Raw genomic sequence first — 27,013 nt, 5'->3', positions numbered from 1 at the left:
CTCCTGTTATTATAGAACTCAATGAGCGTCATCGCACGTGTAGTGTAGCAAACTTTCAAGTCAAATGGCGTCGCTGGAAAGGCAATATTTTTGGGGTTAGCTTGTAATCTCGTATTTTTTGACAATTACACTGTTTCATTGTATTTTATTTAATTATTTCTTCCAGGATGCACCTTGAGCAAAGACAAACAAGAATACAAATGGCTTGGCGTCGATGATAAAGATGTCACAGGAGAAGTTGACATTGTGAACCAACTGGTGCTCAGTCAGGTAATTCGTTTTTCTTATTGTCAATGTCTACTATGAGTCATCTCTTATCAAATGCATCGCAGTATGTATAGAAACACGTTTGTTGCGCCTGATTCTTATTGCGGGGAGTTTGATGAGAAATATGAGTTTGTCTAGCAATTACACTGTCCAAATTGGTGACCAAAGTCATTGCAAATGTGCACTAGAAGTATTTACACAAGCTGAAGACAAAGTCATCTTAGTTGACTCTTTATAGGAATTATTTTTGAAATAAATTGGTGATATGTGAATTAAAATTATAATGTGTCAATATAACATGACAACATATGATGAATATGGAGAAGATTTATGATTTTGAACACCATGTTATGTTATTAAATCATCACTACTGTTTTAGAGTTAGGTGGTTTTGGCTTACATGTAAATAGTTCTTTAACACTAAGGCATTTAGAAAGAAATTGTCATTGTGTATGCCAACCACAGTCCACAGATAGCACTGACAAAATTGTTTCATTGTGTTTTTTTTTATACACAATGATGTCACTGAACAAGACTTTAGTTTTCTCATACATGTTGTGCCCTGCTTCTTTCATTCTATTTATTTCAGTTTGATGGTTTGAAAACAAACATATGGAGAAAGATAAATTTTAAAAAAGCCTGTTTCGTAAAAATAATTTGTTTCTTCTGAGGTTCAGTTTAATGGATAATTTTTTTAGTTTATTATCCATTGCATTTTCTGAAGTAAGAAGAAGCATTTATTTGCAATGTTTAGAGTTGGGTATATTTTCTGGATATTCGCATTTTTAGAGGCTTGACATGTATTTCTGATTTATGTTTGTTGTGCATCAGAATTATTGATGTTTTGGAATGTTCAATGTTTAATATACAACTTTGTTTTGATGTGCTTGTTATGGAAAATTTTCCTTTATGTTTTTGTAGTAGCTGTGCAGTTGTCTTATTTCAGACCTTTTCCATACTACATATTGTCTGTGATTTCTGTATTTATTCCTGATGCTGTAAAGATTGTTTTTATTAGAATATTTGTCAGAAATACAATTCATACCATTCAAAATTTGCAGTTATTATTTGCAATTTGACCATGAATGAAGTATAAATGCTATATGCTAAATATTTCTTCACCACTCGTCACTTTGCATAAAATTGCCTAAGTTGTCGACAGGAATCCCCTTGTCACAATAAATATTATATATGTATAACTAACATACAACAGCTAATGCAATGTTTTAGTATGACTGATATGAGAAGAGGTGCTGCCTGCAAGACAGTTTGGGGAAGGGGTGGGAGGGCACATCTTCATGTATGCATGTTATGCCACATTAAGTTTTATTAAAAACTATTGTTTTCTGCAGATTATAACCTAAATTTATGTATATTTAGCCTAACCTCAACTCTAACCCAAACCTCTTTTACCATTCATCATTCATCTATACAGCAGCAAAGTTTTATATTTGCAAGAAACCAATGTCATTTTTGGACTTTAAAGATCTTTTTTCATTTGTGATTTATTGTTTTGTTTAAGTATTAAAAGCACAGCTTTGTATATGTAGTTCAGGCGAAAGCATTCCACATGTCTGATCTTATAGATCACATTATCTACAAATCAAGTTTCTTGATTTGTCAGTGTGCAATTATTTTGTTGCTTTACAGGCTGTTCGTGGACCCAAAGCAAGAGATGGCCCACATGTCGTGCAAGTTACCACAAGTGGTATTAATAATGATGTAATTACGCAGCCAATCATTGTTATAAGTCCTGGTGTTAATCAGGTAATGTTGTGAAACACTACAAATTTTGAATTTGATAACACAAAATGAAATGGCCTTCACTTCTTTTTATGTGGCAAAAATCCAACAATAGAATGGTAAGCAAATAATAATTATTCAAACACAGACTTTGCCACAGTGACAAATCTAAATATTAACTTTAAAAGTGCAATTGCCATTATTAATGGCCAAAAATAAAAGAGTTTCCTAGAGTTCTGAAATCTAATAGAAAGCCATAAATTCAAGGAGTTACGAACAGTTCTTTTCAGATATCTCTCATTTCAATTGGTTTTCAGAACTTTTACAAAGTCTATAATTTTTGGTCATTCACCATGGCAACTTTTCAAAGCAATAATAATCATTTTTATGATGAAAATTTTTGTTACTGATAAGCACTTTTTTGAAATAGCCTGCATACAAAAATGACTAAGCTAAAAAGCAATTTGAATACTTAAGAATTAAAAGATATTTACTGTGTTTGCACAAGCATATGCAAACCGAGAAGACCTTTAAGAGAACTTGAGTGCAGATCAGTGCAAGCCCGAGTCCAAAGGTTACTCCTACTCAAGTTCTGTGCAAACACGTAAAACATTAGAAAATTAAACAAGACTTATCTGAAGTCAAAGTTTGATTGAAATTCTTTGTGTTACTGTTCAGGAACTAGAAAGTCATGTGAGATAGAGCGTGCGAAATCAAGATCAGTTTTTACGAATTTTGTGAATGTGCACATACATATTGGGAGGCAAGAAGTATTTAACATCATATATATAAAAAGAATTAAGTAATAAGTCTGGTGGGTGACTTTCCAGTTCCTGAACAGTAACTCATAGGATTTCAATCATACTTCGACTTCAGGTAAGTCTCGTTTAATTCTCCAATTCTATTTTGTCACTGTTCTACGTCACTAGGAAGTCATGTGAGATTTTAAAGCAATGTGGACGTGATCAATAACTAATAACAAAAGAATATAATCGAAATTTCACATTTCATGTCTCACCAATGGCAGAAAGTACATCATTGCCAAAGTTTGCCTTAATTGATTTATTAAAAAATGTTTGAAAAGTTAGCTCATTACGCCATGTAGCTGCATTCATAATAGTGTCCATAGAAACATGCTTTTTCCGCAGAAGTTATGCAGTTCTAGTACTGTGTGCACTGTAAACCACTGTATTTATACCAGCTTCCTTTAGCACGTATTTACCATCTGGAAATGGTCGCCGAGGTGAATGAATGATAAGGTTTTTGATAGCTCAATAGCAGTTGTCTTGCTCCTTTTCGTATGGGTGCAGTGATATTTAGATGATGGGACAAGTCATTAAATACACATGACCCAGGCTGGTGGATAAGCCAGAAACTCTAAAGGTGCAGCATGTTTACCAGGTTTGGATGTTTTAGTTGGTGAACATAAAAAACTATTTGATCTTTTTTCTTCTCCATGTGAGAAATGTCCAATGCATGAAGTGTTTGGCATCGCTGACCAGATAATAAAGCTAAGAGCATTACTGTTTTTAGTGTTTAGGATTTCAAATAGAGATCTTTAGGAGGGTGGAGTTTGAATACCATTCGAAGATATTTGAATACCATTGAAACGTCCCAGACCATGGCATATCTATGAAGAGCTGGTCTTGCAACAAATACACCTTTAACAAACTTAGCGACGAGTGGACCAAACGAGATGCCACTTGGTAGCATTAGGATAGTAGATAAGGCGCTCCTTACTGTATTGATACCGCTGTAAGTTAAACCTTCCTGATATAATTTTGTAAGAAAATCAATGCCCTACAGAGGACGCGACAGGATCGATATTGAATCTATCAGAGAGGAGTTTTTCGATAAATGGCAAAGTAGTAACTCCAGTTTTGAGTTAAGATTTTGGAAGAGTTAATTTCATTCTGCCTCAAGGTAAAACAACTGGATGTGCTAATAGCATCTGCATTAAAGCTGGCTACCAACTTTGTGTTGGACAGTTCGGGACTAAGACTATTCCTGTGTTTATTTCTTGTATTAATTTTGCAATACTTGCGAGTTTATGCTAAAAGGCGGAAACGTATAAAATGTATAAATGGCTCACGATATCGTAAATTCTTTGACAGCTATAGCATACGAGTCATGTTTGTATTTAACATCATGGTTTCACCTGATTACTCAGCCTTCACGCAAACAAATCGATGTTCTAATTTACGTTTAGTTTTTGAATGGCACACGTTAATTGAGTCTTGTTCAAATTGCTATTCTGTTTCTCTGCCTGAGAATCGAGATACTCGATTCGCAGTGACATTGTGTATTCCTGGAATGTGTGCTGCTGTCAACTAAATGTCATATGAAGTGCAGCAGCTCCAGACTTGCATGTCAACTTGTGAATAGACCTCGAGTGGCATGTGACCATTTGAAGTAAGCTACCGCCGTAGTATTATCAATTAATACCTTAACATGCTGACCTTTTAGTTCCGAAGAAAATGACTTAAGGCAAACAACACCACAAGAATTTCCAAATAGTTTATATGATAGGAATCTTCCAAGGGCTCCAGTTATCTCCACCTTTTTAAGGGAGCAGCCCCACCCTGTCAACAAGGCATCTGTTCTTAGGCACATGCTAGGTCAATTGTGAGTAATCTGCCTGTAAGTCGTTCATATTGAGGACAGCCACCATCGTAAATCATGTATGGCCTCTGAAGACAAGGTCATTGTCTTGTCAAATTTACCACGGTTTGACTTAAGGGCGTCGCTTTTATCCATTTCCGGACAGCGATGATGCAACTGACCGTACATTACGCCCCGGAGACTTGAGACAATAACCCGAGCAGCATCCCTTATTTTTCGGTGGGAAGCTTGTAGCAATTCATGACACATGCGTTTTATCTGTTCAGCTCGTTCTGTCGTGACAGATATTTACATAAGAACTGAGTTGAGTCGGAAACCCAAAAAGTAATTACTTGTGAATGGAACTAATACTGACTTATCCGGATGTACGTAAAATCCCACTTCACTAAATAAACAGATGGTATCTCGAATATTCCGAACATATGAAGCATATGTGTCGGATGTCAGCCAAGTATCATCAGTAAATCCAACAGAAATATGTCCTTTTTGATGTAAATTAGAAAAAACAGGTTTGAGGAGTTTGGTAAATTTTGTGGGCAGATGGCTAGGACGTTAGGAAAACAGACCAATTTATATAGCTGCCCTCTCCACCAAAATTTGAGGAATTTTTGATATGCTGCGTGAATAGGTACCCAAATAGTAAACATCTTTGAATTCGATGGACGCCATTAATCTATTTGGTTTCATAAGCCTAATAGCTCACCAGACACAGTCCATTTTAAAATGGTGATATCTGATATGCCTGCTTAAGGATTTCAGTTTAAGAATCATGCCGTAAGAACCGCCTTTTTTGAGGCAAGTGAATATTGAATATACATATTCCCCTGATTCACGGTGAGAAAGCTGTACAACGCCGTTTTTGCGTAATTTAATTGCTTATTTCTAAATCAATATTGTTCATTTCAATTCCGGGTAGTTATATTTGCTTTGATAAAGCTCTTTGAATATGAATTGTGTCAAATTCAAAAATTTGTACTGACAATGTCTCTAAGATTTCCTTATCATAGGCGAGTGTTTTCCATGCAGTTGAAAATAGCCTTATAGGTCTCCAAGCTTTTATTCAAATACGGTATTAGCATGGGTACGAAAGAAGAATACTGGTTTACCTGTAATTTCTTAAAATTTCAGTGTTTTCTACTTGCGATCGTTCATTGTGTCCGATCATTTCTTCCTGAGTTGGTTCCTCCTCGACCGATAGGGGGTGTTGCCCTGACGACGGGATAAAAAGGGTAGTATTAGAAGACCTTGTTGTCGCGTTGCCAATTTTGTTGGATGTGCGAATGTGGTTAATTTGGGTGTGCAATTCATCTCCAAACTAATATTTCCTAATGGGAACATGCGATGCGCATAAAATACTAAATTCTCGATGGAGATTGGGAAGTATAGCGTCACGTCGTCGTTGAGAGAATTCAAAACTTGCATGTCCCTTGATCGCTGTTATATCAGCGTTCATAAGAACAAGATTATCAACCATCAGTTTGCTTCTGTTATATCGAACAACCTACAGTTCATTGGTAGTTTGTGCTGCTATATGACCGACATTCTTCGGGGGCTGATTGAATGGCATTCGATTGTAAATCACGCCCTCTAGCTGCGCGGTCTAACTAACTTTCTAGTGAGGCGATCGCAGTTCTTAGGCCTAAAATATTTGCCTGCTTTTCCTTCAGTTGCTCGTCGCTCAGCTTGTTCAGCCAACGTTTGTTGATAATTGAGGCAAGCTTCTCGTTGACGTTTGGTGAAGTCTTCTCAGTTTCGTGAAGTGTCTGCGAAATCTCTTCCAGCAGCGGGTGCATTGTTTGTTGTTCTGCTTCAGAACTGCGCTTGGTCGAAGGTTCTTCGTTTTGTGCCATGACTTCGTAATCTGCGTCATGCCCTGATTCAGGGACGTAAGCACTTGCTTTCCCCTACCAGTTGATTCTTCTGTAGAGGATACTAAAGTTTGCTACATTAACCTGAGTGATTCACGCATTGCTGTCATTACTTAACTCATCCTGCAAAGGGCGGTTGCCACATTCAACTTTCTTGATGTGACTTGCTATTCTTCGCTTTCTTGAACGATGTTTTTTTGTTCATCGTGTTCAGCAAAACCCAGGAGTGCTGCTTCATCTCCGACATCATCTCTTGTCGTATACTCTTCACTTGTAGAAGCCATAATTCAAAAATTTGTAATATATTGTGGAAAGGAACTTTTTGTAACTGATCGCTGTGAAATCTACGCTTGAATTGATCTTGATATCGCACGCTCCATCTCACATGGCTTCCTAGAGACGTAGAACAAGGACAAAATAGAATCTTTTATTTCCTTTGTAAAATAACAATTATGCGAAACAGATGAATTTCAAACAAACGTTTTAATTTTTTCTCTAAAATGTTTTCATGATTGATTTACAAATTCTCTTTGATTGATTGATTGATTGATTTGATTGGTTGAACTCTGATCTGTTTACACAGGCTAACACAAACACTGTTATTGACCAATCAACTAAAGTGTTTTGATTTGTTTATTCAGAAAATAAGGTTAAAACATAGCACATGTTGTTCAAGCCAACAAAACTTCGGAAAATTTGGCCAATGCGTACGCGAACAATCCGTTTTCAACTCGCATTGAATATTTCGTTTTTATATGCTATTTTTATCATACACATGAAATATGCATAACGTGAATAATGGATGAGATTTAAAAAAACGCAACATAGCTAATACGCGATTTGGATATCCAATGTTTGCGTGCGTATTGGCCAAAATTCCTGAAAAACTTTTTAACTTGATTAGCATGTATCATATTTTAACCCTACGTATGTGTTCCAATTGCTTTTTAGCTTCGTAATTTTTGTGCGTAAGCTATTTGACAAATGCTTCTCGTTAACATCATTCTTATCCAAGAAATAGTTATTATTTGCGATATATTTATTGTCAGGCAAGGCATTTGAAGCTATTCCTTGTTTGCGTGCGGGTGATTTTATTGCAGTTTTCCTAACTGTTTTTATGGAAAATCTATCCCAGTGAATTTATATGATTAGCTACTATTTTTTATGTCGTTGTATTTTTTATTTATATAAGTTATCGTTTGTTATAGGTTCAATGTCGCTTAGAATTTTCAACGGAAGCAACCTTCAAACTTGTTGAAGGTAAGTATATTGCTCGAACTCGGGATTTTTCTACCAGTTAAAAGCATTCTATATTTTAGTGAGGCGGACTTGTGCGGACACAAATCTAATGCACTTTATCTAAAGCACCAAATTACTTAGAATTGCTGCTTTTAAGGATGATACGCTTACATTAAATGATCTAATATACGCCTAGGGCCGGTTGTATAAAAACGTATTTAACTTTAACTATAGTTAACGCTAACTACCGTAGTTAACTCCTTAACTGTAGTAACTTAACTGCGTTGCACAAAACGTAGTTTGTCGGATAGTTAAGTAACTGCGTAGTTAACTTACGTGGAAATTGCATGAAGTGCTGTTTACGTTAAAAGACATAAAGTTTAATCAATTTATGCTTTGTAATGGCGGGCAAGTGAACTATAAAATGACTTTAAAATCATGAAAAATCTCTTGGCTTATGTAAAAATCTTAAAATATGGCAAATTACTGTCGTTTTTACGGATGTTGGTGATGCGAAAAGAAAATTTAATAAACGATTCACGGTGACATGGTAACCGGATTAAATTGTAGCATATACTTTGGACTTTTCTCAAGAAAATCGATCCTTATCTTTTGTGTCATACAGTACGATATTGATGAATGATATGAATCTCGGCAAGGATTGCTTTATTTCATGTACCAATTATATATAATGGACTTGGGCAAACGAAACAATGAACTCTTCTCAAATTGATTCATATTATGTTCTATGTGCAAGGATTTGAATATTTGAATGGCCTTGCTTTTACAGAATTTAAACTGAGAGATTGAGGGTAACAAAGGAAAAGGTCGCTTCGTATCTCTTTATAACAGCTGAGTAAAATGCTTGAAAGAAATGTGTTTGTACAGACATAAGTCACACATATTTGTAAAAGATGACATTGATGGACTTTTTTATTATTTTAAAGTCATCATAGTTAGTAGCCATGTAATTCAGCAAATGTTTTTCTCTGCTTGTGACATGTTATATTCACAGCATACACAAAATACTTATTTGCTCTTAATTCTGCCTTGCAAAAAACTGAGTTATAAGAACTATTGAGTATATTTGTTAATGAACCTTAGCTATGAAACTTTTATTTATGCCTTTTTGATTTGAAAAAAGGTTTATTTTCAGATTTGAAAATAGACTATTTTCAGATTTGTCACCACGACAAAGTGTTTATTTTATTACTTTGTGATTTATTAGCCTATTTTTGTCTAAAGCTTGGGAGTTTTATTTATTTTATTTTTCTACTTTTTAAATCATCAAACAGTAGCTAGAGCTTTCTGCTTTTTAGAAAAATATTGGCAGGCAAGATTGTATGTACATTAAAAAGAAACATTTTTACATAGGAAATATTTGATGAAATATCAATAAAACCCATTAATTGACTGTCATGTATATTTTCTGCTTGTGTAATAAACCATGTGCAATGGATAATGTATGTATATCAAGCAACATGGACCTTGACCATGCATGCTGATGAAATGTTTTATGTATTTAGAAAACTAATATCATTGTATCTCAAGCAGAGATAAGATAAGAGTAGTCATGAACAAAAACTGTTGTAAAACTCATGTATCTATATGTATTATCATTGGTATACTTAGCACAACATTTATACTGTAGTACCTCTTTGTTTTAACATAATCTAGCTTATTTTCCATGGAGCAATGAGTTTATATAGTGCATATGATATTCAATCAAGCAAAATGCATAGTGAAAAACCCGCAATTTGAATAATTGATACACCCAAGGCTATAGGATTCATTGCTCGAATAACATTATTTCTTTTTTTTTGTCATTGAACTAATTGTACGTGTTTGTAGACAATGTCAGCGAGTTATGTGCACTAATCTTAAAGAAGTGGCTCTATCTCAATTAAGAGTCTCGCTTATGAGTTGCAAAGAGCTACCGGACTCAAAAAAGATAATACAAAATGCAATTGCTCTCGTGTAAAAAGGGATTTGTTACGCGGCTAAGTTGTTGTTGGCTGTTTTTCGTCGGCAAAACTTGGGATGTTTACAGCACTGACGAATGTAGTACACCGTACATAAAGCTCTTATTCTAAAAGCCTTTGCCATGGAAGATACATATGTGATTAAAAACTCAAAGTAAAACCTTGTTGATCAACAACATCTCACCCATAGTTGTCTTTGAAAAGTTAAGCCGCCATATTTAACTGTGTTTTGAAAAGTTCACTATGCTCCATAGCATAGTTAACTTTAACAACCTTTTAAATGCAGTTAGCGCTAACTACTTTTTTATACAACCGACTTAACTGCGTGGTTAAATTTAACTACTTTTTAGCTGCAAAAAATGTAGTTTAAAGTAGTTAATAGCTTTATACAACCGGCCCCTGGAGTGTTAATAAGTAAACTCTTGCAGTTCCGGGGAGGGGGACATCAAATAGATGCGAGACGTAGATATTATTTTGTAACCTTTTGTGAATTAATGATAACAAAATTAAGACCAAATATACGGTATCTGAGTCCAATCGATGAACCACTATTCTAATTATATTATAATAGTGGCAACATAGACTGGGGCGTTTATTACATGCAAGGCGTGTATTTGATGGGGTCTTTATTGGAGCATTTTCTGTGGGCTCATTCATCGTGTCTTGCTTGCAACTAATATAATTGTTTGTCAAAATTATTGCATCTTTACTCAATAACTTTCAATTTACGTGTGTGACCTTGACTCACTTGAATTGAAAAGGGGCAGATGTCTCGTCAAAAAAGCTTTTAGCTGTATGTAAAACTCACATAAATTTTTATCGACTTCACTATGGATTTTTTTCCTGTCAAACTACATGGAGTGCAAAAACATTGAGGTGAGCGGCTGTCACCGGCGTGCTGTAGGTTGTTGTTGTAATGATGAATGTTATTCCCAGTGTTTTGTTAAAATAAGCCATGTGGATAAATTACGTCTGTGCAAATGGTCAAAGAACAGCAATTTGGCAAATTATTGGTGATCGCGCTTTGAGCTGGTAAATTGTATCCGTAAAAATGCAATTGAATATACTCGTGCATAAAGGAAAATATATACACCAGAGCCCTAAATACGAAAGGGTTAAAACCGAAAGTAAAATTGCTATGTGTCCGCCATTTTTTGTTCCAAAAGGCGGCAACTATAGAGCATTAAATTGTGGAAAGGCAAATTTTCTGTTGTGTTTTCTTATTCATGAATAGACAGTGATTGATGCGTAGCTTTGGAGTTAGTTGTTTATGGATATCGTTATAATAGAAAAGCGTTTATTTAATGCACTGGATGCAATTTATACTCCTTTAAAGTTGTTTTTGCCACAAGGGAGTGCTTACAGTTATTCGCCGATTTGATTGGTTTGTTGAGGATTGCCTCCCTTGTTTCGCCCAGCTATTCACAATTCACAATAAGTTTCAACTGAGTTTAATAGGAATGTTCACAAATCACCAATGACATTAAATATTCTGACGTACAACAAGTTTACTACAATGTAAGCTACGCAGGTTCTCCTTATATCCTTAACGTTCTTCTGTAAGATGTTCTGATGCTCTAATCTTTTTCTAATGTGCTTATTCTACGTTACATTGGTCTTAGTTATACAAAATGAATAGGAAATTATTACGTATTTATGAGGAAATTATTAAGATAAAAATTGTTAACTCATCTAGTTTTTAAGTGTTAAGTCCCTACTGCGCCTTTTGCTGTAGTTGCTGAATCACTTCCATAACGTAGGTTCGAACATCCCAGATAGTGATGATGCATTTTTGCTTCCCAAATTCTAATATAATGAACTGCTAAACTACAGTATGATTATTTCATCCAAGTTTACGACAGTTTTTATTAACAACGCAACAAAACCATTTTGAATAGTTTTTATACTTTGACTTCTATACAAAAATATATTTGCGCTTGTGGAACAAACGTTGCTGCAAGAACTCATATGACCACATTTAGCCAATCATGAACATAAGGCAAAATGCAAAGAACAAAACGCTTCTCAGCTGCTACAAATACAGGCTCTTCTACGTGTGCACTTCCCGTCTTGGCTCTAATCTTTTTTAAGAATTTTTCACAGATGCATGAGTACTATACAAACATTTTCAAGATGCATCTGCCCGAAACTAAGACCTTAGTCACCCTTTCGAATTGTTAAGTGATTTTGTACTTTGCTTTCTATATTTTTGTAGGAAATGGTCCAATTCATCTGTGTGGGAGTCACGTTCAAGGTAAGTGAAATTATGGGAATGATTCATGTCATTATTATTGAACTTTTGATGTACTTAGGCCGTATTCTGTAGCACAACAAGTCGCTTAGAAAACGATTTATGTTGGCCCCGATCGGGCACTACATTTTAACACGATAGATAAGTAGAATATATCATAGAAAGTATAAATTCACTTGTTTCTACCTCTAAAGACCCGCAGTTTTTGAGTATTTCACCATTGAAATTTCAATAAATTTGATGTATTTCACAATCAATCAACGCCATTTTGATTACGTAATTTTAGGGATACTTGATGTAGGATACGACATTAAATGCAGATTTTCTGCAGTTTTACACTCATTTCTAAATGAAGTTTCCCAACAATCCACCGTTCAGGCAATCTTCAACCAGGAAGCTTTGGATGTTGTTTGACAGTGTTTTGGGAGAGGATTTAAAAGTTTTCAAACTGAACTAAATAGGAAACATGAACTTAAACACATTTGAGATATCATAGACTATTTCTGCTTTAGGAAGAAAACTTTTTTGGGAAAATCTGGAGACTATTGTCGCCCATGCGAAAGACATCAAATTATTGAAATTTCAATGGTGAAATACTTAAAAACTGCGGGTCTTTGAAGGTGGAAACAAGCGGATTATTACTTTCTATGATATATTCTACTTATCTATTGTGTGAAAATGTAGTGCCCGATGGGGGGCATCGAAACTGAACGATAATCGGCCACAGAATACGGCCTGACTGTTGATGATTGAATTTAACAAGAACAGTTGTTCAATAATTCGTTTATATGTCGTTAACCAAAATGAAGAAGTTAACGTTTGTTTTAATTTGGTCGACTTTCAAATTTCAGTGTAAAACCAAAGTTTGTGTTATAGATAGGCATAAAAGTTTAACTCTAACTGCCTAAGAAGGGGGGAGGTGCTAAGAGATGTAGCCCGCCCCCAGATATAAATAGATGGAGGGAAGCCTTTCCCCAATTGTTTTTTGCTACCAAGCGCTACTGCTTTTTCAGTATTGGTTCTGAAATAAAGATCTCTATTCAAGAATGGGAAAACCATCGATACGAACACTCATACTGTCAGCCATTTTAAAAGCTTCCTTCTCTTACACTCTTGGTTACTTGAAGTTCGCACGTTTTATGCCAGAAAGAAAATTGAGCCAAGTTTGTTACCATAATCTTCTCGCGAAGTGCGAATACCGTAACATTCGTAGAGATTATTTCAGATTTACATTTAAAAGAGCTTTGATCATATGAGAAGATATTTATCATAATCAGTAAGCATGACACATGAACCAATTTTAACATTCATGTAATTATATGATTAAAGGCATGTTGGTTACATTCTGTTTGTATTGGCAAATACAATGCTACTGGTGATTGCTATATAGCACACCTTGCATATACTTACAGAAGATAATGGTCTAGTGAAATACCTAATAAACATTAATGGCATTAAGCTGTCCTTAATTGCAAATTTTCACTCTGGTAAGTTTTGCTTAATCTTTGTTAGAAAAAAATTTTGAGTTTTTTCTCAAAAGGTGAATTTTTTCTCAAAAGGTGAATTTTGAGTTTTTTCTCAAAAGGTGAATTTGCTGGTACTGTATGTGGAGATGGGTAAAGGGTTACAATAAACTTGCATGTTTCAAAGTCTGAGCTCTTCTACATCTATGAACTGTCCCTTGTAGTACCAAATTTCTAACTTAACTCCTCACATAGAGGTTTGAATGGGGATCTCTAGGGGGTCTATGCCTGACAACTTGGTAGAAAGCTTTAAAGACAATATCTTTTTGGAATAGCATTATTGTACAATAACTTTTATGTTCCTAGACATGCTAATGAGCCATATATATGACATGATACTGAGCCTAAATGTTTGGCAAAACACTCAAGTATTGTTCACTTCAGTTTTTTTTTGAAAAAAACGTAAGCAAAATGTGTTGTTTTTACGCAAAAACGATGCCCACAAAATGCATTTTGTATTGCTCTAAAACGCTGAAAATGGCATTTCTGAGTCTCTGAAATTCAAAATTTCCCACGGGAGAATGCCTCGGACCCCCCCAGGTGAGGAGACTGATTTTGAAAAATCCTAGATCCGGTCCTGAATATTCTGCAGTAAGTTTTTTGCTCTTTTGTTCCATTGTTCCAGCATCAAGAAAATTTGTCAATTTAGATCGTTAGTAATTGTTTTTAGCGAGCTGTTATTATGATTACATGTTGTTTATAATCTCCGTATGCATTGTATGTTTTAATTAAACTATGAGCAATGAGAACTTTTTTGTTTTACTATTTTAAAACCCACATATTTACACAGTTTAACCATTTTTAACATTTTTCCGGTATGCAAAATACGAGTGGCTTAAACTTTCTAAAATTACAATAAAAAGCGAAGCATTGTTCAACAATTGGATTGTGATAGTATTTACCATAGTATTTGCGCATAATATGTACAAAAAAGTCAAAAAATCATAGTCGGCCATTATAACTTAACATCCGAGAATCGACTTTGCCCCCCAAAAGACGCGTACTATATTTTTGGAAGATAGATTATATTACGATACCACCTCTAGTATTATTTATAATCTCTATTATAACATTGACATCGGTCTGAAAAACTTTTGATTCCATGCCTATCCAATAATCGTTAATTATAGTACAGGGAGGGTGGAGTCTTCATTGTGATTGGCCAATGGCCAACAGATAAGTTTCAATATTTTGCCACTTAAAAACTTCCTCGAGATTTGCTAGCATTTTACAAATCGTTTTCGCTCTATTATAAGGACGCAAAAAACACGAATTGGGCCGAAGTCAGTCTGACAAATTTTCAACATGTGTTTTAGGGGAAAACACGAATGCGATCCGCTAAAATAATTTTTTGGATGTTTGTTGATGTATAACATCCAGGTAGAGTCCTGAAAAGGACTGTTGGTGTTGTTGTTGACTGATGCTTCGACAATCTTAGCGGTGGTCATCTGTAGACGATCGCCGCTTTGACGATAATTACCGCTAAGTTTGTTGAAACGTCAGTGAGCATAAACACCAACAGTTCAAAGAACTCTACTAACTAGGACGATGTACATCTACAAATATCTAGCAATACTCCGACTTCAAACCATTCACTTCAAAACAATTTTATGTCGAAGGACTAAAAACTTTATTGTTTCCATACAATAGTTAAATGCAATTATAATTTCATTTCTCTTCGGCAGATAACAATTACCTCAATCAGAATAATTCTTGATATCCTCGCTCAGCCTCATTTAATATTATGCAAAAAAATATTGCTATATATGAAGAACTAGGGATCCAAGGATAGTGCAATGTTTCTTGGAAAAAATGTTCTTAATCATGGCAAATAAAATTAGTTTTAAGAAAGCTTAGTATCGAGCCTTGGCGTTTCAAAAAATGCTAAACTGAAATTCATTTCGAGAAGTATCAGTTTGTTTTTTGACATTACAACTTGCTCCAAGATTGCGTAAATAAACGTTAAATTGTATACGCACTTACGTTGCCGATACATAATAAGGACATTTGGCACGCCACAATCATACTTTCATCTTTCATGCATCGCATTCTTTTGTTATTTCTATGCAGTATGCATTACTTTCTTTGTTTCGGTTATGTTGTATTTTTTTTATTCTTCTGACACATGTGAAATTTATGTGTTCAGAAGAACAAAATGCTTTGTTTGCGATATTTTTTAGCTCTAAATTCCACCTAATTAAATAACAAGGATCGGAGTAATAAAATGCAACAATGTTCGATAAATATTTACGTTGTACAATTTGCATCAGTTGGTGAACAAGTCCAGTTTTCGGCAAGTTTGCGTAAGTGAACGTTCATTTCGTATTGCACTTTCATAGCAATTACATGAAAGTCGACAAATTCATACAGTCGTACATGACTTTCATATAATATTCTAAAGAAATCCACATGCTTTCTTCAAGGACAGTAATAGTGCATTTTATTTCTTGTAAAATGTTCCTTACAGAGGCAGATGTGTGCGCAACTTTCAATTTTACTGTCGTATGTTTAAGACCAATACACTAACACGTAGTGTATGAGTGTAGTTAGACCAGAAGTTCAGAGCAGGTTGCTAAATAATCAGCGCTAGCCAAGTACTTGGCAAATACGGCAATACGGCCAATTAAATGCCAATTATGTTCACGTTCTATATGAACACGGGCTTACAAAATCTTCACAATATTTGTCAACAGTGCCAGCATTAACGAAAAGCATTACTGACTGACTGACCAACTGACTCGTGTGAAATTTCGCCACTCACCACAACAGCACAAAGTTCCTATGGAAACTTGCACTAATAACGTTTTAAAAACACGGGTGCTGATTGGTCGAATGCTCGAAAAAACCCTGTTCTATAACTTTATAATGCACGAGAACTCCAGTCTCTTAAAAATCTCGCAGGTTGCGTGATTTTTGCAGATAACTATAACTGCGAAAACGTGTGCAATATGTTATTTATTAATTTATCTTTTTAATTTATCTTTTTAAGGCCTTATTTGAAAGGCTATTTAATAATAGAAATAGAAAAGGTTTTACTCGTTTCTAATGAGTTAAAGAAACAATTGTGAATGCTTGCGAGAAACTAGAAATTGCTTGGATACAGTCGAACTTAGAGCTCATGTTTATTTCTTTAATAGTTTTAGTGGGAGGAGATGATGACGATGATAGTGACGATCAAGACGATGAGCACTCAGGTGAGAAACTCAAATGTTATCACTGTTGAAAAGCATCTGAAACCATTTTGTTGTATCGTTACATCGAGTTTTCTAGTTCTTAGGGCGTAATGAATTAAGATTTTTATGGGTCGTTGACATAGTAATTACATAGAAGTCTCGGTCTAGCGTTTGTTCGACTTAGTGCAAGATAGCTGTATGACATTTTGCTTTGTTCTTTGGGCTTTTTATTTGTTTAAATAATGTTAAATTTAAAGTAAAGTATATTCAATTTAGCGTTGAAGAGCTATAATATATTTTGACAAACCTGAAAGTATACTTCAGCTGTTGTTTTTGTTTTGTTCAAAATGTTACGTGTAATTCTTGTTAGTTCTGATGCAATATTGTCCTGAAGGGTTTTTTCATATTATGCAATTGCTTTTGCCCGGCCCTTTGCAGTTTGCATTGCCTGTCTTTGAAAATATTTACAATTGAATGTGTATTGTTATATTTTCTGTAGACCAAATTCTGGCACCTCCAAAACGTTCGGTAAGAGAGTGCGTATGACGAAGAAGATTTTTTTTTTTGTTTTGCTGCCGCATAATTGTAAAATATTAAGTGTATGGGTGCTGTCATGTATATCTTGGTGTTACATGTAAGAGTTTTAGGATAGGTGGGGAATTTATCGTCATTTTAGATAAACTCCGAGAGCCTTGAAACCTTTAGCACAAAAGGCATGCATATATGGGAAAGTCAAATTCCGTAACTGTTTTGATTTAAATTAAACGTTTTTTCAGCCCGTAAAAGAAAAACGGTCTCCATCAACAAAAAAACAAGCAGGACCTCCTTCTAAAAAGGCTCGGTTGGAAAACGGTATTCATTCTGCTTCCTGCACCTTACTTTTTGCCGGCCATTATATTATAAATCTGTGGATAAAAAATGTATTCGGTTTTATTTGTTGTAGCTACGTACATTATATAAGGTTAGGTATAGCCATGTATGAGTAGTGTAACTTAGAGAAGACATGAAACGAAAACTTTTTTTTATTTTCTTAGAACATATTTAGACATTTTAGCGAATATCAGATGTTTATCAGCAACACGTGTCGTAGAAATTGCCATATTCCAACCTAAAAGTTCGTCTTGTAATACGAGTTTCATTCGCCGCCGTGTTAGACCAACATGACGTCATGACGTCATGACGTGTTATGAAGTCGCGGAGCTAAAGTCAATTTTATGTCATCAAGTTGTTTTTGCTGATTTTCTGTGGATTTATTAGGCCATCACATTTAATTTGCGTAAAGTCTATTCCCAAATTATTGAGTCGACTTGCAAATTAAAATAGTTTCTAGAACTCTAGAGTAAAAACAGAATGGTTTAAATGACCAAAAAAATGGTGGTTTGATTACACGTGAGACAACCAGTTCTGAGTGGTTGGTTTAATCAAAGCAACCAATTGGTCGTATAAACCAGTGAAGAATTGGTCATTCTGGCCAAATCAATACAACTGTAAGAATTTGGTCATTTTTCACCAAAAAATAATATGTTTTATGTTACCGTGTGTTGTTGACACATTTTTAATTATTATTTTGACTAATTCAAAATAAGTCTAAAATATGTCGTTAAAAACTTTGTTCTCAAACAACATTGTTAAGTCGTTTTTTGACCTCAGTCTAACATTTCTTGCTATCAAGATGCAGTAATCGCCTTCACTATATAATATGTTTTTTACATATGTCTTCATAAAGGCGAAGATAAATCGAAATCAAAGTCAAAGAAGACTGCTGCCAAGGTAACCCTACTTGAGTCGCGTTTATATGCATTCTGTATTAAACAGACTTAACAGTTAGGAGAACGTCGCATAATCTATCAGCTCTCAAGATTTGCAAAAACCTTTGGTTTGGTAGTTCGACTTCCAGTGGCTCATCTGGCAGTAAAATTCTCGCAAACAATAATAATTTTAGGGTGAGATTTGTGTTACAGAGAAGCACTTTTGAAATAGTTTGCGCACGTAAATGGCACGGTTAAAAAGCACGTGGTGTTCATTTCAACGAAATTTGGCCAATACGTTCGCCAACGCTTAGCTTTCAAACTGCGGGTTATTTTCGATTTTAATGTTGTTTTTCAATCTTCATCAATTATTCATGAATATGATCTTAAATTAATGAAAACACGAATTTTCAGCGTAGGTTTGAAATCGTGCGCGGATGGAAAAATGCTCAGATCTTGCGCGCTGATCACTTTCGCGAAGTTTTCATTACTGTTCAGTTTTTTTTTATTTATTTTGTATTGTGTGAAGATTGTTTTCACCTTTTCATCTTCGATTATCGATTATGACAAATGTCATCCTTCTGTTAAAGTGCCACTGTGACGAAAAATAGAGTTATCATTTTATTGCATTTTTTGAAAATAAAGAGTTGATTAAACACACTCGCCAAATTTTAGCAAAAAATACCATTTTTATCCACGTTTTTCAAACATGCAATTTCGCGGCCGCCATTTAAAAACTGTCATTGAAGAAATGGGACATTTATCCGGTATGAAAACGTCATTTACTCAAGGAGCTTGTCCCCGTCGAACAAATACCATTGAAATACAATGCGCTTTAGCTTCGCAATATAAAATTTAAAAATATTTTTCTGTTTTTTTTGCGCTCAATTTTTTAAACTATGTAATTTGACGAAAGTTCAGAAAAAAAATGAACACTCCAAATCGTGTTCTGAGCCGTCTCTGCGAAAATGCTTACACACTCAAAGAAAATTTCGCTGAAGCTTATGATTCTTTCATTAAACCTATATGCTACAGCTACTTGGACAGGGCATATGGAATATTATCAATAGCTATGCGTGCGACAGTAAAGGCGAGAACTAAGTATTATCTTATCAATTATATAGAGTCAATTGTAAGGTGTTTATATAATTAATTAAGTATTCTGTTTAGAATTGCAGGCATTTTCGAGGGTTAACAAACTTTGTAAGTGTAACTGGAACTTAGAATTTGTCGTGAAACATAGCGCGTGTCTGCTGTTTCGTAAATTGTGCCCTGCAAAAAAAATAATAGGAGATGTTTCATTCAGCACCATGGTTTTGAACCAGTACGTTAAAATATTTGGTTCCTGAAAACTTTTGGTTTGAATTTCAAAACAAGTTCCAAAGGATACAAGAACTACATGATTTTTATTTCTTACCACAAGGGAAAAAAATGAATTCGATGGTACAATTCGAGAGAAGGTAACATATAGTATAAGGTAACAAATAGTGTTTAAACTTATGGTACGTAGCCAATGGTGAATTTTTAAACGATTTTTGAGGCTGTTGCATATAAACTAATAGTCAGGCTAATGTGGGACTACATTAGAAGTTCAAAAAGACGTCCACTTTCTTGCTTTGTACATGCTACAATAAGAAAACTTTTTTTGGCTGATACAGTATGATGTGTTTTATTACGACTCTGATGAATAATTAAAATTTAACTTGCTGCGTCAATGAAAAACACATTGCATGCAGCTCAACAAAAATTTTCAGTGAATATACCCACCAAATATAAATTAGTTTTCTGATTGCTTCAATGAACAATATGCTATAGCTATAGAAATGGAAAATCTACACTCTGTAGAATCTAATGAGCCAATAGTTATTTTTGTCAGTATTGTCTTATTGATCCAATCAGGAAACCAAATTGTAACTGAACTTTTTTGTTGAACTGCATGCAATTATTTTTTCATCGACACCAAAATAAATTTGAATTATAAATCTGAGTCGTGTTAAAACCAGTAGTACTGATCAGTTCTTTTAGCCAAAAAAAATTTCCTATTGCATATACACAGCAAGGAAGTGGGTCTCCATTTGAACGAATAGAGTAGCCCTACACTAGCCTGACCACTAGTCTATTAAGAAGTATTTGTTACATATATCACTAAAAGGCAAGTTTAATACCTTCAAAAACATACTTGGATTCAGTTTTCCCTTATGGTATACCATAAGGGAAAACAATCTTGTTTATGGTATAAACAAGATTGTGTAGTTCTTCCGTACTTTGGAGCTTGTTTTATTATTTAAACCAGCAGTTTTCAGTAGCCAAATATTTTAGCACACTGGTTCAAAACCTGGGTGCTCAATAAAACAACTCCCCTCCATTTCTATGTCATTATTTTTTCTTTGCCGAGCACAATTTTCGAATCAATAAAGACACCCGCTATGTTACACGGCAAATTCTGTAAGTTCCAGTTGCCACATTTACACCTACGTAGTGTCTAAAAACTCGATTATTTATACAATAATATACAGAATACTCTACAAAACACCATTCAATTGATTTTTTTATGCAGACAAAATTACCAAGTTTCTCCCCAGATAATCGTAAAGATAATTCTTAATTCTTGCTTATGACGTTGCACACTCAACTCTTGCTAATACTCCATATGCTCTGTTCAAGCGTTATCGAAAATAGACGGCTCAGAAGACGATTTGGAGTCTATACTTGTTTCTGAACTTTCGTCAAAGCATTTTAATTATGAAAATGGAATTTTACGCTAAAATATGGCGAGTGTGTCTAATCTAGTCTTTATTTTCTAAATATGCAATAAAATGATGGCACTTAAAAGTGTGCAACCCACTAAAAGTTTCAATTATGGCTTGTAAGGAGCTCTAAATGACAACGGACGGTTTCAAAATGGATTTTGGAAAGATGTGTATGTATTTGATCCCGTAACTATGAATATGATTGGCGGAAAACAATATGTCATTAGAAAAACTTAAATTTCGTCCGTAGTCTTTTTAATATTGGGCAAGGTTTTTGGTTTATGTTGCACGTAGAGGGCAACGCATAAGACACTTGATAATAAGAAATTTCCTACTGACTTATTTAATGTTCAAATAAAAATTCGAATCACATTGTGTGTATAGGTAGCTATGACTTTTCACAATATTTAGCTTCATACTAGTTAGTCGATGCCTGATGACTTGGTTCCTGCTAAGTTTTAAAATTGATGAACGATAAATATAATATGTTCAAGGTGGCGCCACAATTTTTTGTATCCTGTTTTATCGGAAAGTACTTGCTTCAAGAGCATATTTATGCAAATAGAATTAAAATTGGCCTTTAAGACCAATTTTATAGCCGTCAAACGAGGCGATTTTCTTTCTTTCCTGTGCGAAAGTTTCTGGCCGCCATGTTTGCTAAATTGAAGTCATAGCTAATGAGTAAGCATTCTCCATATAGCATAGAAATCACTATTACTTCTACGACTTCCTTACTACTTATGACGTCAAATTAGCGAACGTGGCGGCCAAAAAAGTTTGGACAAAATGCCGATGGAATTGCAATTTGTCAAGTTCCACTTAACCTAAAATTGACGTAAATATATCAAATTCTTTGCTACCAACGACTATTCTTTAAGCTAGTAAATAAGAATGTAAAAATTTCACTTTATAAACACTTTGAATACGTGTACATTTTCGTGTCATGTTTATATTTACAACGAATGTTTGAATTTTCGCTAAATTTACTACATCTTAAAGGCTGATGCAAGCGATGAAGAGGAAGATTCTGGAGATGATGATGAGGATGATGACGATGACGATTTCGATCCTGATAGTAATGACGATGAGGAGGTTGATGACGATGATGATGAAGAAGATGACGAAGACGACGATGACGATGACGATGATGACGAAGATGATGATGACGATGATGATGATGACAATGAGGACGACAGTGACGAAGAGCTAGTGTCGCCTAATGTAAGTTTTGTTTGGCTTACGTTCTTTCACTGTTTTGATTTTAATTGTAGAGTAATTATATTGTTGTTGAAGTTTTATAATTGTCCTTCTTGACCTTTCGAAACTAGATCGCTAATTTGTGTAAAAGACCGAAACTAAAATACACGAATAATCACCTCCCGTCCCTTCCTCACGCCCTATCCATTTCAGTTTCAAGATATTTTTGAAGCCTTAAAAAATATTGCTATCCTGTTGATATAGCGATTTGGTCTTTGTGCAACCGGCTCATGTTTTGTCTTGTCAAGAATGTTGGATCTTTACCATTGGGGAATCCAGCCTATCTTTTACTTCTACAATGCAAATTTTCCGCATAAATATTACGCGTTTCTATAGGAAAGTAATTCCCTTTATTGTTGTTTTGGTGATTAAACAAAAAAATAGTTGCATTGTAGGAGCAAAAACTGGCTGGCTTTGCTTCTGATCTCTATTAGTTGTAGCTCAACGTTTATAGCATTGCCTAGAGATTATTTGAGCTTGTTAAATGTCAACTGCGTTGTATTTAGTTTTATTTGATTATCAGGACAAAGAAATATTAAGAAAGCCCTCTTATAATTCCGTTGACAAAGCTGTCAACTTTTCACTTCTTTTCACGTGAGGCCCGTTTCCAATTACGCGAGAAAATTCTTCACTAAGCGAATAATTTCCAGGTAAAAATGGGCCTTAACAGTTATGTTGTTTTTCTGTTTCCTGAATGATTGCCCGATACAAAGCTACGAATTTCTCGTTGCTTGCCTTTGCATGGTTTAATTATAATTGCTTTGCAAAAGGAGGAAATACTTGGAACTTTTCTCTGCCAACAAAATGGCCGTCACGCTATGATTTGGTTGACAAACATACTTCAATTGGAAATGGTTTTGAACTGTTTCAAAAATATTCTCTTGAGCGTTTTTTGAATTGTCAACAATTCGCTTCATCAAAGTGTAATTTTTGTAATTTTTTTAATAGGCTAAAGGAAAAACCCAACCACAAACTTTGAAAAATTCATCTAAGAAAGCTGGCACGCCGAAGATATCGCCTGGAAAAGACAAGAATTCGAAATCCATAACGCCGAAAAAAGGGCAGGTACGACTTTAAAAACAACGAAACTGGGCATTTCATTTTCATAGACAATTATGATATGTTTTATGGACAGTTTATTCTAAGGGCCTCTTCACAATGGTAGGGCTGGCCCTCTACCGGGCTGTCTCGCCCGGATTTAGAAATCAGTCTTAGGGCCTGTTCATATGAGCCCGGGTAGCCGGGATTCAGCGAAGCGCTTAATCATTTTAGCAAATGGAAAAGATTAATTCCTTCACAACAAAAAACGTATTTAAGCAATTTCTCTATGTTCTGAATTTGCAAATTCACAAAACCTTTAAAATGAAAACAAATAATTTGGCCAGATTTGAAAATTACAACTAAAATGACTCGTGATTTATAAGAAAGATTGTAAGTTTTGCGTTTAACGTTTTTACTCCTTTCAATATCGCAAAATCATTTCACGTCTCGCTGAATCCCGGTTAGCTGGGCTCATGTGAACAGCCCCTAAAACCCTGATATTTCGTGTTACTTTTATAAGCTGAATAAAAATTAAATGAGGTTATGCATTATCAACTTCGTGAATGAATTACATATTTATTTCCTCCTGGGAATTCGACATAATTTCTAACGGCAAAACATGCACAGCAGTGCACCACTGGGTTTAGCCTTGTAATCAGCCATTCAAATTTCACAATATGTTAGTTTCAAAGGCCTTTATTTTATTGATATTCATTACATGTCATGCAGGCTATAATCTTTTTATTCTGTATTACAGTATTACTGTATTTGCTTGTTTGAGCGCCGAACCTGAAAAGCGCTTCTCTCAAACGACCGCTGCATTTGCAATCAATATTTTTCAAAGAACGCCGCCAGCGATTAAGCGCATAGTAATTGCATTAATAGAAATAATGGTCACACCTTCAAAATGTTTGAAGACGGCCAAAACAAAATCACCAAAAATCCTAAATGATCTCGAAAGTTTATCTTCTCGTAAACACATTGTGAAAATTTGGTGCTCAAACAAGTAAATACGGTATTCCTACAAAACTGTTGTAAGATTCAAAATAGCTGTATTAAGTTGTTGTTTTTTTTGTATAAAAATTCGTCGCTATAAATATCGTAACCACTACGACACTATTGAATCTGCCGTATAAAATAAGTTATTTTTTGCGGATGATAACATGTATATGTGAATATTATCCACCACCCCAACCCCCAAATTATTGACGCTGGCTACGGCAACTGTCCCTGTGCGCAAATATGCTCGTGTTTTGATAACGCCATGTTGGAGGTGAGATACAAAATAATATATTATTACTGCAATTGTAAGCTCCAGCCGGTGGTGGCCAACGTTATGGTTTTCTAAGCCCCCCCTCTGTTTGATTGAAACCCAAGGATTTTTTTGTGTTCGCTAATTATAACAGCAATAGTTTTCTAACAAAAAAAAACGAATGATGTAAATAATGCAATTTTTGCATAAGAGTAGTATATCTGCAAGTGTGCCTCTCCTACTTTGCTACTCACTCATCAATTACGTAATTTAGACCCCACAGAAGGTGGATGCTTCAGTCAAACTTCCCAAAACTCCCGACCTGAATGCAGTCAAGCAAAAACTTCTAAAGGTTTGTTCACAGCATTGTTTGGTTATCATAGAGTCTTGAAATTAACCTCCATCTGAAGGTAACCGTCCACTCGAAAGTGACCTCTCTCTTTATAGAACTGTCGAGAGCTTCATAACAGTCATACTTTTATTCAATGCAAATTTGTGTCAATTACATCAAATTTATACAACTTTAAACGCATTAAAAAGTTTCGTTTCTAAATCATGGATTAAGAGTTGACCATTGGAATTTACTTATTCTGAAAATAACAAGATGAAACTGGGCAACACTCCCCCCTTCCAAAATAACCGCCTCTTGAAGGTATTAACTTCCAAACTAAAAGGGCGGCTTCTTTCGAGACTCCCTGATGTACTGCATGCAAAGAAGTACATTGATACTGTTACAAGTATACTGTTTCATGCGAAGATTTTTTTATGATTTACTTTATGTTTAGTCGCCCAACCTCCCGAGGAAAATAGAAAAATTCAAAAATTTTATGAAAACGAATATGAGAATTACAGATGATGCGGTAAGATGTTTTTTATTGTCAAAATTGTGTCCGGTTATCATGGCTGTCAGTGAATCAACTTTTATATCCGTCCAATAACACGGATATAAAATTTTATGTTGGGATATCTCGTAATTGAAGATACGGTAGGTTTTTCAAAACAACAACGGCAACATTCGTCATGTCGATAAACGGGATACGCGTGATTACGCTTAAGCCGAAGTTAATAATAATTCCGACATTAGTAGTGTCGATAAAATAAAATAAAATAAAATAAAATAAAGTATTTTCTCTTTCCACAGATTTGAACTGTCAGAAGCAAAGCGTATAGTTGACTGTTCAAATATCTGTTTTGCTTTGACAAAAAGTTCACCCATATTTTTTCTTTTTTCCTTCGAGCTGGTCATCTTTGAAAAATTAAATCGCGTGAAGACTTCTAGCATCTTTAAGACTGGCCCTATTAGTACAATAAGCAATAACACCACTGTAAATCATCTTTTTTAATGATATATTTTGTGGACGCTTTGTATAATACAGTGATTTAATGCTATAATAAAGTGATTTAGCAAACACGACTTTTCAATCCCCTACAAGCATATTTCTTTTTTGAAATGACAATCATGCCATTTTTCAACTGCCATGAAAATTGAACTATTGAAACTGAATTTAAACTCGGTTTACGCTTAAGTACTACAGAAATTATGCAAAGATTTGAGATAACAAATTGATAAAAAAAAGATAAATAAAATTTATGTATGAACGATAAACATGTTTAAATTTTTCGTGGATTATCGTATGATCTTCCATAAGCAAAAGAGGGATCAGGATAGCTTTTGTTAACATAAGATACGAATTTTCTAATCCTCTCTAAAAATACTAGAAATATTGCTTCACAGTTTGATTTTGCTGGATGTTTCACGAAAAATAAATTTGAAAATCGTTGTAAAGATCGCAAATACCATGGTGAATGGTAAAAGTAATAAGTTAATAGTTCTTAATAGAACTGTTTTAAGTAAAGAGCACTAACCCAATGGTTTTAATAATTCTAAACAGTTCTTTTAAGAACTATTAAGTTATTACTCTTACCATTCACCATGGTAGCTATTGGCGATCTTTAAAACGATTTTCAGATTTGTCACCACGACAAAGTCTCTGTTTTATTATTTAAGAAAAATAAATTGAATTCTCTGCCAAACGCCTTTGCTGGACGAGTTTTCGATGTAGTTTATACATACATCAAAACAAACTTTTTCATTATGTATCTTTTTTCCAAACAGACTGTGAAAGATCTGTGGTCTTTCGTACAAGCGAACAAGAAATGAAACTCTTGCTCGTGGCTGTCAACAGTTCGTTGCCTAAAGTTTGTAATTTCGTGGAAACTGATCACCGCAAAATATTCGTGCAATTGTAGTCCAAGAAAGATTACACACTTTCAATAAATATACGTATATTTACAAA

At 34.6% G+C, this 27,013-nt stretch overlaps 1 protein-coding gene across 1 annotated transcript; it reads left to right on the top strand.

Annotated features, from left to right (window-relative positions):
• Window positions 1–27,013, top strand: LOC124444279 (mitotic apparatus protein p62-like). The gene is made up of 14 exons (XM_046994858.1): window positions 1–95; window positions 167–270; window positions 1,918–2,034; window positions 7,709–7,760; window positions 11,937–11,975; window positions 16,633–16,689; window positions 17,168–17,196; window positions 17,445–17,520; window positions 18,395–18,438; window positions 22,166–22,387; window positions 23,372–23,488; window positions 24,991–25,068; window positions 25,502–25,576; window positions 26,833–27,013. The coding sequence occupies exons 1-14, from the start codon at window positions 65–67 to the stop codon at window positions 26,875–26,877; spliced, it is 1,086 nt and encodes a 361-aa protein (XP_046850814.1). The 5' UTR covers window positions 1–64; the 3' UTR covers window positions 26,878–27,013.

The sequence above is a fragment of the Xenia sp. Carnegie-2017 genome, unplaced genomic scaffold, assembly GCF_021976095.1.
Source record: "Xenia sp. Carnegie-2017 unplaced genomic scaffold, XeniaSp_v1 HiC_scaffold_21, whole genome shotgun sequence".
NCBI classification, from domain to species: domain Eukaryota; kingdom Metazoa; phylum Cnidaria; class Anthozoa; order Malacalcyonacea; family Xeniidae; genus Xenia; species Xenia sp. Carnegie-2017.
Note: the sequence above shows the minus strand (reverse complement) of the source record. Positions and strands in the feature narration are given on the sequence as shown.